Source organism: Equus przewalskii, chromosome 19 (assembly GCF_037783145.1).
Source record: "Equus przewalskii isolate Varuska chromosome 19, EquPr2, whole genome shotgun sequence".
NCBI classification, from domain to species: Eukaryota; Metazoa; Chordata; class Mammalia; order Perissodactyla; family Equidae; genus Equus; species Equus przewalskii.
The window spans coordinates 18,963,694-18,979,528 of NC_091849.1; the positions used below are offsets into that span (position 1 = coordinate 18,963,694).

Below are 15,835 nucleotides of genomic sequence, written 5' to 3' on the forward strand. Positions count from 1 at the left end.
TAGAAATCCAACCCAAAACCAAACCGTCTGAGTCCCTTGCATAGAGGACAAACTGAACATGTTATAATGCTCCAATTTCCAACAAGTAAAACCTTAAGCTTGTGCACGTTTGTTAAAACACACACAAAAACACACAGGTGCTTCAAAATGGCAAGTCTCTACTGGCACAAAAAAAAAGCAATTCTTCTGTTCAGAAATATTTGCTTTATATACAAACACAGTATTCATTCATTAAGAAACTAATTCTTTTACCATCTGATTTGAAAAAATTCTCTCTTCCCAAGGCATTTGATAGCGGGCACACCATTATAGGATATATTTTATTATTATCATTATTATTATTTTCCACAATAGTTAATGCCACATTTCCCTTCCCCACAGAGAATCCTACTCAATAGAAGTCCCCAGAAGGAGCCACAGCACATTCATAACAAAGATTGAAAAGTAAACCATCTTTCAATTTCTGCTTTCCAATATGATGAGTCAACTAAAACAAGTCAGATTTAATCAGCTATGAAATCGGGAAAATGAAAACCAGCCCGTGTGTACATCATGATTGTGAACACCTCTGTGTAATGGGGGAGAAAAGAGAAATAGCTGCTGCTTTTCATAAACTTCAATTTAACTTTAAATTACTTTTTTAAAAAATTATTTCTTTAAAAGACATTTCGCTGCCTGTGATGGGGTAACACTTGCGTGTTTTCCCAGCAGAAGGCGCGTGTGAAGTGGAAGACATTTGGAAGCAGTGGCCCCACCTAGATTCCTGGTGTGGGGACAGGAGACTTTCTTATTTCCAATTTTGGCTCAGTTCAGAAGAAAAAAGGGGAGAGTTACATCCCGGGAAAATAACGCAGCCTACTTTAGGGCCTGTCTGCCTTCCAGTCCGTTCAAGTGTTCACGGTTGGTCCTCCTGGCTCGTAGAGTCTTCGGTACCCTGAAAACCTCACTCCACGGTCTTCTGAGTGTAGTTATTCGAAAACAGCAATGTCGCAAGTCAAAGGATTTGGGGCTTCTGGAGGAACAACCATTTCTGGGTATGTTCTGGAAGACAAGTCATCTCAGCTTCACCTTCTAACTTCCGGAGCCTGGGTTCCAACATCCAGATTTCAGTGGCTGGAAATCATGCCAGAAAAACACGGACCCAGCAGCGCAGGACGGACTGTCTCTGCAGCTCTGCTACATTCTCCACACCACTTAAGTGTCCTATAAAATATTAAATCAACTGGACATGGCTGATTTACTGGTACAAAAAGGCTTTATAAAAATATTCCCTGCACTTAAAAAACAAAAAAAGATGCATGTCCACGTTGCCTCTAAGTCACTGGAGAACCTTGAGCCTTTTCATTTCATCTTTCCAACGTTTTGCAGTTCCCCTCGTTCAGCTTTTCTTGGAGGTATTAATCTTTTTTTTTCTCATTAACAGAGTTCAGAGTCTGTGGCTGCTTCTGAATATGAGCTTGTGGTTTGATTGGCAGAAATAATATTATCAGGAGACTTATGATATGTAAATAAAAGTACATGGACCTAGGAAGAAAAACAGACAAAAAGTATTTCAAACAAGGATACAAATGGGAACCATCCCACGAACATGACCGCACCATCTGCAGTCTGGCGAGTGAAGGCAGTGCTTTCGGCAGGAGTGGACGCGTTTGTACTCAGGCTTGCCTCGATCCACTGCACAGGGAACAACTTTGCTGGGTGAGTGGGCCAGGGATGGACCAAAACCACAAAACTGGCCACGGCAAACCAACCAGCTGTCTGCAGATAGGCGTGTAGTATTTGTCTCACTGACATTATATGCAGACTGAGAGAATTAACCCCACAACAGCCCGAAACCCCCAATATTCAAAGTGTCAGAATGCCCAGGATCCAATTCAAACCCTATACTCTGTTCCCTAAACACAAATGCAACCAATATGCTCTGCTCAGTGTAAGGAGTTCTTCTTGTGTGTATTAGGAGCCAGAAGAATCCAGATTTTCAAAACCTACTCCATACCTCTGAAAATAACTTTCATCCAAACTGATAAAAAACAAGCTTTGCTTTTGAGGTCTGTGGCCTTTTATTGCCTAACTGTGGCATTCAGCACATTGGGTACAACGCAGACTCTCAATAAATACTGAGTATATCAATAAGTGCAAGTAATTAAAAAGAGCTGGCATTTGTACAACTGTTCTATAACCATTTGGAAAAGTTGAACTTATATTTTCTCCAGTCCTTTTTGAAGATGAAGAAAAATAATGTTAAAAGCGGGGGAAAAAACCCACAGTTGGTTTACGGATCATTCCCCAGCTTCTGTGATCATACGATCAGCTACCTTAGAAGCAGGTAACTCACACATCCCCTAAACTTGCCCACCCTTTAGCAAGAGGAATGCCTCCTGGAAAATGTCTACAGAATAGTCCAGAGCTCTAACAGAAGCAGAGCTTCACTCATTTATTCTTTCAATAAGCATTTACTGCTTAGAATGTACAAAGCTTTAAACTGGGATCCACAGAAAGGCAAAGCCCCTCCCCCTTTTCTCAGGAATGGAAAACAGGACCAGCACAGGAGTAATGGTACTTTAACCAGCAGAGGGGTGAAGAGCCACAGGCAAGTGGCCATCGAATGTACTGTCCAAACCAGGACATTACTGAGAGTGAAAAAGAACTCCACAAACACGCTGGCGCAACAGGCGTAAACTGGGATTTTGCAGGCGTACCCCAGCCACAGGCAAGTCCAGCATTCAAAGTCTGCTTATCTAAAATATACTTTGTTCTTGCACCATTTTGCTTTCCTCCTTCGTACGTGGCCAAGTCTACACTGGAGTAATTATGCTAGATGAAAACAAAATATTTTGAAAAAGCCAAGGAAAAAAATTTCAGTCCCCTAGGGAGGTTTAGTAACTTATTCTGACATTCTATATTTCTCTAAAATTTTAAGGAATATTTGATCTTTTTATTATGGAAAAACTCAACTAACAATGATTGGGCATGCTAGGACTGGACTAAGTACTCCAGATACACAGATGAATCAGGCATAGTTCCCACTCTCAAGGAGTCTGCTACCTACACAAATTTCTACACCAGTTCTAACATTCTTACACATTGAGTTTAAGAAAGTGTTATCTAGTTAAAGACAAATTAATGTATGAGGGTTTGCTTTTCAAAATGATTTCATAGAAAGGTTCTGCTCTGGACTGAATGTGTGTCCCCCAACCCAGTCGATCTGATGAAGCCCTAACTCCCAATGTGATGGTATTTGGAGGAGCAGCCTTTGGGAGGTAATTGGTTTACATGAGGCTATGAGAGTAGGGCCCCCATGATAGGATTAGTGCCTATTGAGAAAGAGAAATCAGAGTGCACGAGCTCTGTCTCTCTCTCTCTCTCCCTCTCCTCTCTCTCTCTCTCTCTTCTTCTCTCTCTCAGTCTCACTGTCACTTTTCCTGTCTGTGTCTCTCTCTCTCTCCTCCTCATCTCTCTCCCCATCGCTCTCTCCTCCCATCTCTCTGTCTCTCTCTTCCTGTCCCCCTCCATGTTTCTCACTCTCTCTGTCTGTCTCTCTCTCTCTCTGCCATGTGAGGACACAGTGAGAAGACAGCCTTCTGAAGCCAGAAAGAGAGCTCTCACCAGAAACCAAATCTGCTACCAGCTTGGACTTCCCAGCCTCCACCACTGTGAGAAATAAATATCGACTACCCAGTTGATAGTATTCAGTCATAGCAACGCGAGCTGACTAAGACAGGTTCTTTCATAACGTTTACGTGTTCACTTGGGGCTCCTTTACCACTTAAGGAAAAATTAGACTGAGAAATTCAAAGCTGAAATTTGAAGTCACTATAGATTGAAAACAGTAGACATAAAAATGAAGCACATCTGAAATGCAAATGTTAAGCAGGGAAGACTATACTGAGAAATGGATTTGCATACAACTGTCATTCACTGCCAGTGACTGAAATTAGCCCCATGTGAGGAACAGATCTGGAATACAACCAGACCCACCTCCACTAAAACACCATTCAATTTTAATTTCTTTTACCAGATTCTGTAATTCTCTTAAAAGATTCTGAAAACACTGTTTTTTGAGATGCAATCTATGATAGTCATTGGCAATAGGTGGCTGCCAACATTCAAATTAATTAAAATTAGATAAAATTGAAATTTCTGTTCCTCAGTCACGCTAGCAAGGTTTCAAATGCTCAATGGCCACATGTACTGGTGGCTCACACATGGGATGGCATTTCCATAACTGTAGAAACATCTCTTGGACACAGCTGATCTAGATAAGGAATTTAAATTACATATATAAAGCAACTTTGATAACGACATAACACATTAGGTTGAATCATCTGACATTGACAAAATTGACAGAAATGTCACTTTCACCCTAAACAAAGGTGTTTTTGTTTTAATATTCTAGATTGTTTTTGGAAAGAAATCTACTTAAGCATGATCTGGATTGGTAACTATTTGATTCTTCCCCTGGAACCCCTGCCTACGTGTAGCAGTAGCATGCTTTAGTTGGTTAAAGCATGTCATCCCAAACAAATCATTGCTTAGTTATGATCCCCAAGAGTTCATTTTCTTCCCAAATTGCTTCTCCTAAAGAAATTTTTAGTAAATGTACTATTGATCTTGCTGTTAAAGGAACTGTGAGTCTAAAACTCAGGTCTAGCACTTACTTGCTGTGTGAGTTTTATTAATTTACTCACCATCTCTGAGCCTCCATATCCTCAAATGATAAACAGGGAAACCAAAACCTAACAACTCTCTCTTTTCAGCTCACCACTTTCTACCCTAATTCTATGTTCTGCCCATACTCATGTTTCTCGGGTCTTCAGTGCACAAAGTTTCCTCCTGTCATGAGGGGGCTTTTCTATGCTGTTCCCTGTGTCTGGAGCACAGCCCACAGTGCTCAACCTGCCCACCACCCTCACACACGTTGTGCCTGCTTCACTCCCACTATGCAGCCTCCAGGACTTAACTCAAACGCCACTACCTCCCAAAAGCCACCCTCGATGCCCAGTCTGAGTCTGATCCCTGTTACATGCTCCCTTAAATCTTTGGACCATTGACTCAGAGTACGATTTCAGTGTGTGTTTATAAATTTGCCAATTATTGCCTGTCTCTTCCATGAAGACTGTGCTTTCCATGGGAGCAAGAATGATTTCTATATTTTGCTCCACTCTATCCCCAGCTTCTAGAACAGCGCCCAGCACACTGCAGGTATTAAATGGTACTCAGGTGAATACAGGCATTTCTGCTATAATATGATGCATATCTTCCTGAAAAATCTCTCATTTGGCAATATCACGTGCTTAAAATACAAAGGCTTATGGGAGGGTAGGGATCATGTCAGAAGCAGACAACTCAAAACCTATGAGACTTTGCAACTACAGCACTAACAAAAAACAATTAGCACCTAAGCCAACAACTTGGTCAGCCCAGGCAGACAGCTCATGCGGGTAACAGCTGCTTTAGCGGGTAGCAGACAATGAAGGGCAAATGCTGGCTGGAGGGCACTGAGACAAGGGGAAGGGAAATGGAGCTGTGAGCAAGTGGGGCTGCCCTAAGGCTGGGCATGGGGGAGGTAAACCCAGCTGACAGCCAGAGGTGCGGGTTTTTTTGGGGGGAGGGTGCCTCTCAGAAGAGGGAGCCCAGCGAAGGGGTGCTCAGGTTCCATGTTCTTATATAGAGCCGAAGTGCTTCTATTTCTGTAGCAGCTGAACTGAGGGCTTTTTTTGCTGAACATTATAATTCTCTTCCCTCTATACTGGCATGCCTGGTCTAGGAAAATTTATATATTAATAAACCAGCTCAACTCCCATGTTATCCTGACATAACTCCTATGATCTAACTGGTATTATAGAAATAGACTTTACTGATGAGTGTTGACCTTCTTTTCCTATGACCTGCGAAACACTGGCATCTACATTGAATATTCAAAGTTTCTTTGATCATTCCTGACCGGTGTATCAACTATAGGGAATCCTCAACTTACAAATAAGGGGTGTTTGCACTGTTTATTTGTAAGTCACTTTTTTGATGATAGCTATTTCCAAAATTAATCTACAAAAGCCTGTGCAAACCACTAAATAATACAAGTTGGCATTTACTGAGTATAGACACTACACCAGGCACCAGCTGAGGCCTTTGCACATTTGCCTCATTTAATCCTAACAGAGGTGCTTTGAGGTGGATTTTATCCTTACCCTCATTTTACAGTTGAGAAAACACAGGTAAAAGAGGTTAATAACTTGCCAGAGGTCACGCAGCCAGTTTGCAATAGCGGAGAAATAAGACTTATTTGACATAAGAGTGAAACAGTAAAAGCAAGCAAGAATAGGTTTGCAGTTCAGCTGGAGCACTGGTGTTTGAATAAAAGGGGCTGACATCCTTTCTCGAAAGGCCTCTTGCCATCTCCTCCACCCTAAATGCTGCGTACTCCCCTCTACTATGTGCAACTCATAGCAGAAATCCCCACATGCACCCACCAGCATTGCCATTTCAGGAGAGCACAGAGCTCTCCTGGAGACCACTCAAGTCAGCCCATCCAGCTCCCGCCCATTTCTGTCCTGCTCTCAGAATGCCCCATGCTCTCCAACATGACATAGCCCCAGGAAAGAGAGGCAAGGGCAGCAAAATTCACCCTCTGGGTTTGTAATCCAGGTACATCTTCTACAAACTCACTCCCATAAGCATTCCTTAATTATCTCAGGAATGGCTGAAGGGCCTCCCGTCACCTTTGCTCATCTATATCACTATTTGTACCTTGGTATCTCTGGGATGGCCATTTCTTCCTAAAGCTTTCTATGGACATTTTCACAGTGAAGCCATATTTAGAAATGCTTAGTACTAGTTGACTGAATTTACCAACTCCTAAATTAAACAGAGAAAACAGACAAGTTTACTAAACAGCCATGGAGAACAACGGAAACTTACTTGTATAAACTGATGGTTGGTTCAACAGCCAACATAACAAAGGGCGCGACCGTGTAAGAGACAGCCAGCTGAGTGACAGCCCAGGTGACCACATCATAAACAAGCTTCAGGGCTTTTGAAGAAAGGAAGTAATGTCTGTAGTTGTTCCTCATCTGCAAGCCAAAGAAGGCAAAGGTGGGGAGGGTGAAAAATAATGACTTTTACTCCATGCATGCAGGTGGTATACCTCAAGAACACGGAACTCAGACGGTTGGAATTTCAATAGCCTATTTTCAACTAAAATACCATTATGGGTTTTCTTATTATAAGAAAAAACAGTACAAGTCCACTGTAGAAAACTGTTCAAAGAACAACTAAGCAAAAAAATTTTTTCTTTAACATCTCCCAGAGAAAAGCACTGTTTATAAACTTGGCACATATCCTTCCAAGACTTTTTCTATTCATATATATCCATATTTATATTTCCAATGGCATCAATATATTTTTAGCCTGTTTTTTCATTTATGAATAAGTCCTAAATCATGAATTTTTTTCCATGTTGGTAAATATTAATCTCCAATATAATTTTAAGTTAATTTGGAAAAGTTAGCTTGACTCCCATCCTCCACTATTGTAAACAATTCTGTGATACGTAAACCTTGTAGCTAAAACTCTGCATTGTTTCCTAATTATTACCTTTGAATAATAATAATAAAATAATATTACTATTGATAATAATAAGAGCAGCTACCCTTTACTGAGTGCTTACTGTGTGCCAAGTCTGTGCTAATGTTCTATATATATCTCTGTTAATTCTCCCAACAAGCCTATCATGTAAGCATCATTATTCCCATTTTACAGAAAAGGAAACTGAGGCAGCTCTTTGAAATAGAATGTGCTGGGTCAAAGGATACACTTATTTATCAGTCTTTTGACACATGTAACTAGATTTGCCTCCAAAAAAGACCTAATTTCCAGATCCAAGTACCAAAGGCAGAGCTGGAACAATGGCTGGCTTATAGGTAGGTGAGCCCCAAAGCAGGAAAGGCTCATGCCTGGTACCATGGCTGCCTGGTAAGCCTAGGATTCCTCTCCTTGGCCCTGAGTTCCTTAAGACAGAGGCCAGAAGTCCATCCACTGGGGGGAGCCTGAGCAGTATCTGGAAGCACGATTGAGAATTTATTAGGTGACTCCCTGGGCCTAAGACAATTCATGACTCTTTAAGTTCATTCTCCTTTCAGAAAAAAATGGGAATACTGTTCCTTTCAACTCTCTCCTCTCCACGCCCTACCTGACTCATCTACAGAAAATGTCTCCAGGCCACCCAAAAGAAAGGTTTTACATAAATCAATGTTTTTATACCAGCTGAGATCACCAGACTAAAGACATTTTACGGAATAATACTCTGAATATATTAACAAACAAAATTCTAGCCTTTGTTTTAGTTTTTCCTGGCCATCTGTGCTTTAGTTTTCTTTTATAATCCAAGTAGGTATACGAATGGGAGAAAAGAAAAATGTCTTCCCTGTTTTCTATGCACAAATATGTACAATATATACCATATGTACATGTATATGTACAATATATACCATATTTTAAAAGTGTGCTAATCAGCATGAATAGTAATCAATTATCCATCTTGTTCACACACATATTCCAACAAACACTCATCTAACCAAAATAGGAATTCCGTGGGGAGGGACCCTTGTCTTGTTCACTGCGGTAGCCCAGAACCAAGAACACTGACTGGCACATAGTAGGACTTATAAAATATTCACAGAATAGATGAATTAAGGAATGGGTCAACACATAGGCTGGAGCTCCTAAGTTCACATCCAAAATACAGTTTGACATATGTCATTAAAAATTCTTGGTACCTGAATAAGGAAGGCCACAATCCTTATCAAAGATTGCAATTAAATCAAATACAAAATTCTGTTTGACAGAGCTCTTTGAATTGCAATTACCTACATATGTGTCCATCTCATTCTTTGAGGACAGGCATATTTTATTATTCCTCTATTATCCTGCTCTATAACCAGCACATACTAGAAACAGTCTAGGACAAACTGAAGGCTACCCAAAAACCTAGAGAACCAAATTTATAAAAGTCACAAAGAATTTTACACAAATTAATTGGATCAGGCCTGAGACCGTGCATGAAAGGTTAGAGCAATCTCTAACAGAACACAGTTCCTGTGGCTGCAATTTTACTGGCTGCTCAGAGACTTTGTGAATTATTTCTAGGCTTAGGATAATGACAAGGGAAAGTAAGTGGAGTATAAGCAAAATGAAGTCCTACGGAGCCTACGTTAATTAATAATCATCATCATCTGTAATTAGTAGACTGTTTACCGTCTCTAATGACTAAAAATGTCTTCATCTCTTAAGGTCTTAAACATTAGTGCTAAAATTCCTTTTGTTTTGCAAACACTCTCCGTAAATACTAAGAAAATAAAATGGCTAATCATTTTATGACCCAAAGTTCCCATATATTGAAGTATTTCTCTAGTGGGAAGACTTTTGTTTGATTTTTCAAAATACCACTCCCGCCCCCACCTTCCCAACTCCTGATGGGAACTAAAAGACAACAAACACAAAGGCATCAGATTATTAAGGAAAAGACCCTACAACCAAAGGAAGCTTACCGTTCTGGCTGCTATTGTGACAAGGGTTCCAGTTAAGAAGGTAAAATAGTATCCAGGGTAGACCCCGTGCCACAAGGCAGACAGGATGAAGGTTAGCATGGTGGGGTACCATGGAACCCGCTCATAGCACACTCTGTGAAGAGAGGAAGGGGCAACAAGCCACAGGTCAAACATACCAGAAACGTCTAGCTACACTGCATCTTTTTGGATCAGACCATGCAGAAATCATTTGATCCATTACTGATGGCATGCCTGCCTAACCCCATTCAGGGACTTGCAGTGCAATCCAAGCAGCCTGAGCTCTAGTTTTCTTGAAAACTACCAGATAGGCAATCCTTTGGGGAGATGAATATGAGTTTTTAACCTCCATAGAACTAAATGATCTGGACCCCATCATACTATACCTAATAAAAGTCTGAGTGGTCACTCTATACCCAGCACGAGCTCCTGCCTTGTGGAAGCTTATTCCACTAATGGCCTAATCTACCAGGGATACTTATGGATAAGTGCCCTTGGCACTAAAAGTTTTGGAATCAGGATAAGGGTCTTTAGAAATGGATATCTTCATTTAGTCAAAATTAATTTACCTTTCCAGCCTGGCCCCTATGCCATCTAACTAATCAATGCTGCAACACTTTTCATCTCTCTTGGCAATGACTCCAGCACAAAATCTATGTGTTGGTTATATGACCTCTCCAGTTCTCACAGTGTCCATCAGATTTCAATCCATGCATTTGCCTTAAAGAGTGAGGATATTGTGAGGATTTAGAAACTGTCAACAAATACCCTGGAGATCTTTGGCTTCTTGGTTGATTATTAAGACAAAGCGATAGGGGGCTTTCTCCCAAATTCAGCCTATGAATTGCCAATGGCACTGTAAGGAAGCCACTACGTGGTTTAGTAAATAAGACGACCCCGCTAAAGAATAAATTCGAAATTCAAACAGTTAACACCAATCCAGCACCATATGGGTTGTCAAAGTAACTGATTTAAACCCAAACTAAGGATTATGGCTCCCTCTTCAAAGGAAGAAACAGAATGTACTTGGGGAGAGAAAAAAAGGACTGGGACCGCATTTGCAATGTTTCTTTTTGAAATGGGGGTAGCTTGCATAGGTATTTTTTTCTTCCCCTCTGTATCTTTTTGTAGGAATGAAATATTTCATTTTCTAAAATGATTTTTTTAAATAAATACTTTTTTTCATTTTTTATGTGCAATCCTGTATGTTCAGTCACCACAGAATATAAACTCCTAATGGAGACAGTAGGACTCCTGGTACATTGAGATTACTCAATATACAGAAATAGAGGTTTACGCTAAAATTATTTGCAAAATTAATAGCAACAACATTAAGGGCAAAATTTCAAAAACTGCATGTTTGATCAATTTTCAGACAACACTGCACAAGCTTACTTTGGAGAGATTACTGTACTTGTCTCTTCTTTTACCCCAATGTTTTGACCTATGAAAAATGCTATTTATCAAAAACAGTAGAATCTACAGCTTAATATTCTTATGTTCTCCCTGCACTCATATGATAGGAATATTCACTAGAGTCTGCTGCTTCAAGGACAGCATATTATTAGTCCATAATAAGCAACGTTTCTAATTTTGGACTGTGTAGAGAAACAAAAGGACAGAGAAATATCAACAAAAATACAGTTAAAAAGCATAAACATCTGGGGTATCATAAAGCCTTTAGTGCTGGAGATGAGCATAGAGATTGTCAGTCATTTGATGCTGACAGACTTTCTGCTAGGTAAGAGGCAGCGCAGTACAGAGGTTAAGAGCCTGGCTCTGGAGACAGTCTGTTTGGGCTCTTATCTATTATTCATTGGCTGTGTGACTTTGGGCAAGTGACATAACTTCTCTGAGTCTCACTTTCCTCATCTGTAAAACAGGGGTAATAACTACCACCATCTCATGGGATTGCTCTGAGGATTAAACGGGTGCCTGGTACACAGGAATGGCAGCATCCAGTGTCTGATATATTAAAATAAACATGCTACATCGTGACCTTCTCAAATCACTATATTTCTACTTTTTCATTTACAGGGCATAAATGTTAATACAAAACAAAGCATCAGATGACATTACTACGGGCAGAGGATTGCTGTTCATCTGACGGCTTCCATCTAAACATATCCGAGTGCCATGAGTAATGAGGTCGTTTTTGTTTTTCTTACCGCTTTAGCCAAGTAGCTGTCTGAATATTCCAGTTTTCTAAGTACATTTTGAAGCTTGTGGCAGTCTAGAAAGAGGAAAATAACACCTATCGTTAGCTTTAAAAATACCCCAAGTAATGGAAAGTCTTCTCCAGAACTTCCCTGGCAGCAGAGTAGATGTGCTATTTCAATAGAGACGACTCCGTCAAGAGTAGATCAGCTGTTCCATTGTATGCAGTAGAATTTTCTGGTGTTTACAAGATTAACTTTGCACTAAAGCTTAACTTGCAAAGTCTCCATTTTTCTCAAAATTTATTTTCTAATTATAGGAAAACTGAAGGACTGTTTTGTGGGTTTTCCTTCCACTGTGGTTAAAAAAAAAATTTGAGTCATCTGAATTTGAAGACCAAATAATCTAAAAGGGGATTTGCCACAGGAAAAGTTTAATCCTGTGAATTTCGTGCCCTTTTGGAGACAGCTTGAATGTAACTGTCATCTTTTCACTAGGCGGCCATCTATAAACTAGGTCAGTCTTGTGGGGTTATTCTACAAACGGCTGCACGGGTTCAAATGCTTCCTATTGTATCTAGAATAGTAAGACATTTTATGCATGAAGGAGTCACCGTGCAGAAAAGGAAACAAAGAAATATCACCCAACTGGCAAAGACGCAGGTAAATTAACCACTGAGGAGGAGAGATTCCAAAAGAAGCCATCAATCGGGTTTTCTCACTCAAAAAAAAGTCTTTTCAAAGGCTGGTGGCACATAGCATGAAGCCAACACTCAAGAACCAGAATTCCTAACAAAGGTGGGAAGTACAAGTGCCACTTTTTTCTGTTTCAACCATAAGAAAATCTTAGGAAGCTGTACACTGGCCTAATGCAGTATGTTTAAAAGGAAGGCAGAGAGGGAGGAAAGGAGAGAGAAGACAGGTAGGTAGGTAGGTGGGTAGGTAGACAGACAGATTTTTCTTTTTCTTTTTGTTTTCTTTTTGTGTGTGTGTGTGAGGAAGATTGGCCCTGAGCTAACAGCTGTGCCAATCTTCCTCTGTTTTGTATGTGGGATGCCACCACAGCATGGTGATATGGTGCATAGGTCCACCCCAGGGATCCGAACTGGCAAACCCCAGGCTGCCAAAGCAGAGTGCATGAACTTAACTACTATGTCACCAACCTGGCCCCCAGACAGATTTTGCATTATGAGTTTTTATTTCAAAACCCTAAGGAGTTTTAATTATCCTTGTCTTCTCTGACTAATAAAATGCTATATGCACAGCTCAAGGTACCTTAACTAAATCAAACTTCCTTGGAGTTCTTTAGTTCTTTGCTGTATATCAACTCCACTGAAAATACAAACTTTCTGGCCCCATGGCATAGTGGTTAAGTTTGGCAAGCTCTGCTTCAGCGGCCCAGGTTTGTGGGTTCAGATCCCAGGCAAGGACCTACACCACTTGTCAGCCATGCTGTGGCAGCGGCGACCCACATATAAAAGAGAGGAATACTGGCACAGATGTTAGTTCAGAACGAATCTTCCTCAAGCGAAAAAAAAAAAAAAAGAAGAAGAAAATATAAACTTTCTCCTTCTCCTTTTCTTTTATAATAAACATTTAATAACTTAGTCCTTTACCCTGAACACATGCCCACAGTGAAAGAAGTCAGTCTTTTGGTGTATATAGCTCAGTGGACTGTGGGCAGCCAAGGATCAAGGAGAGCCACTCTGAAGGACAATTACCCACTGCGCTCCAAGGCAGCCAGCAGTGGTCCAAGAGTTTTGAGAGAGAGAAGAATTTTAGTGGGAAAAGGCAGGAAAGTCATAATACACTTGGACTCTCACTGACATCATCCACGTAGGAAAGAGAAGCTTGCAGATTATCTACACTGCCTTCCCCAAACTTAGAAAGGTTGTTCTGAAGGCTGGAGCTTGTCTACTTAAGATAAAGAGAAGCCTCAGGCATCAAGAAGGAGAAGGGCGCCCCCCATGTCCCCTGTGGCCTAGTGTCCACCTAATGTGGGTGGCAGGTGGTCAGTCTCCACATCCCTGTTTCCTGCTTTACAGATACATCCCCCTCTGCCCAAACTCTCCAATGGCACTCTGCCTGCCCTGGGATGGGTGGAAAACCGAAACCTGTAGCAAACTGGAGTCACCTGGTTAGAGAACCAAGACTTCTGTATGTTGAGAATCATGTCCTTACTCCCATCCAGCTACAAGGAGAAAAGGGTCTAAGACCTGGCATTCCTATCAGCTCCAAGTGCTGACAGTGCCAAGGAAACCAAGAGTGATGTGGCTCCAAAGAAACCACCTCTGATGAGGAAGACACATCAAGGATTGTGGTCGATAATTGTGGAAGAAAGAAGACACAGAAAAAACACACCGATTCTAGTGGCCTAAAAGCTGGGTGCCTTGACAATTCTCCCTAAAAGGAAATGGATTATAAATGCGTCCAAAGAAACCACAGAGAACACCTGCAATATTAAAATCTAAATACAGGGGCTTCCAGTCTGCGTTCTCGACCAAACAAAGTAGAACGTGAACAAGAGAAAATGACATCTGTACTTTCTAGTTGAAAGAACAGGAATATAAACAGCAAAAAGATTTTCCTGGCTCTTTTTCAGACTTGTGTGTGTCATTATTCCTTGAACCATTAAAACTATCAAGAAAGTAGGTATCTTTAAAAAAACAAGGAGGAAAAAAATTCCAAGACGCAAAATGTCCAGGAGGCTGCTAGACATGGCATTCCCTGATAGTAGCTTTTCTTTGGACACTGATGACAAACGTCCATGGATCCCACGCTCCAAGCAAACCACTTGCTTTACTCACTATGGAAGCTTGATGCAAAAGCATGGTAGACTCACCTCAATTTTCCAGATGTTTAGGTTAGAAAGTAGATCCCAAGAGAAATTTCCATTCTTATCCACTCCGCTGAACCCAAAGCCAGCTGCATTATTCACTGCATCCGCTATGGTTTTTAAAACAACACATTAGGATATGGAACAAAAGTCACATTGTTGCCTTAAAAGATACTAAATGTCTGTCTAGCTTTAAGATCAAGAGATACACAGTAGCTTCCTTGGTAAAGAAACCAAAAAAATCTAAAGGACCTGCTACTGTTATGAATCAGAGAAAACATTTTTGGCTCTTGAGTGGCCTCAATTTTTATTCATTCATCTTTACTCATTCACTACCATTTAGTGAGCACCTGCTAAGTAAGAGAAAGGCACTAGATGCTCATAGAATGCAAAATGAGAAAAAAGAGAAATGAAGAACCAAAGGAAAGCAATAAGGAGGATTTAGTGACCATTTGATAGAAGGGGAGAAAGAGAACAAGGTAAAAATACATCTAAGCTCAGAAGCAGAGACCAGAAGAAACAGGGGTCTCAGTAGCGGTCCAAGAACTGTCATTAAAGAAGGCAGGACATTAACTGCTAGACAGCATTAAGTTAGGAGGGAACCAGCTCTGAAAGAGAAATTGGAGCTCACTCTGGACATATTAAGCATGACATGTCAGTAGGACATCAGATGGGGCTGCCAACATGCAGTCAGGAAAGTTAAGAACACAAGAAAAAAACAGAGCTAGAGATGTGAATTTAGGGCCAGCTGCCACAGATGCCACACCTGGACACAATTACCAAACCCATCCTACCCATAAAGTCAGTCTGAAAGCTCCTGTCTCCCTCCTTATTTCACATCACTGAACTCTAAGAAAATGTCCCCCTGTGGTATTACATTTCTAATCAAATCCTTAATGAAACGTTTCTGTAACCAAATACAGACCTGATGAAATCAACTTATTTTGATGATGATGATCAAGAGGCCAATTTTCTCCTTTCATTTATCTTATTTTGAGCTAATTCTGTCAGAATATTTTCTTAAAAATGTAATTAACCGAACTAATTAAATCACAACACCCTCAAGTCTTAGATCTGGAGGAAATCTTAGATAAATCTTTCTTTCCTGTAGCTCTATTCCTTCTGTTTCTATAGGAGTTCAAGTCCAACTCAACATGGACTTCTGAAAGGCTCCTCTAAAGAAAAACAACGTGTTCTGTGTTTGTCTCATTTACTTTTGGCAGAGGTGGTGATTTAATATTGCTTATCTTAGGCTTGGCTTCACTGTAAAATGATCTGGT

General features: G+C 40.6%; 1 protein-coding gene across 1 annotated transcript in view; it reads right to left on the reverse strand.

The window, feature by feature from the left end:
• Nucleotides 1–306: 306 nt before the first annotated feature.
• MBOAT1 (membrane bound O-acyltransferase domain containing 1) overlaps nucleotides 307–15,835 on the reverse strand; it is a 92,390-nt gene continuing 76,861 nt past the window's right edge. Inside the window, exons 9-13 of the mRNA XM_008528044.2 lie at nucleotides 14,562–14,665; nucleotides 11,732–11,796; nucleotides 9,546–9,678; nucleotides 6,919–7,070; nucleotides 307–1,524 (exon numbers count right to left, since the gene is read on the reverse strand). Of these exons, the coding sequence (XP_008526266.2) occupies nucleotides 1,398–1,524; nucleotides 6,919–7,070; nucleotides 9,546–9,678; nucleotides 11,732–11,796; nucleotides 14,562–14,665 (581 nt within the window). The 3' untranslated portion in view covers nucleotides 307–1,397. The remainder of the gene's footprint in view (nucleotides 1,525–6,918; nucleotides 7,071–9,545; nucleotides 9,679–11,731; nucleotides 11,797–14,561; nucleotides 14,666–15,835) is intronic.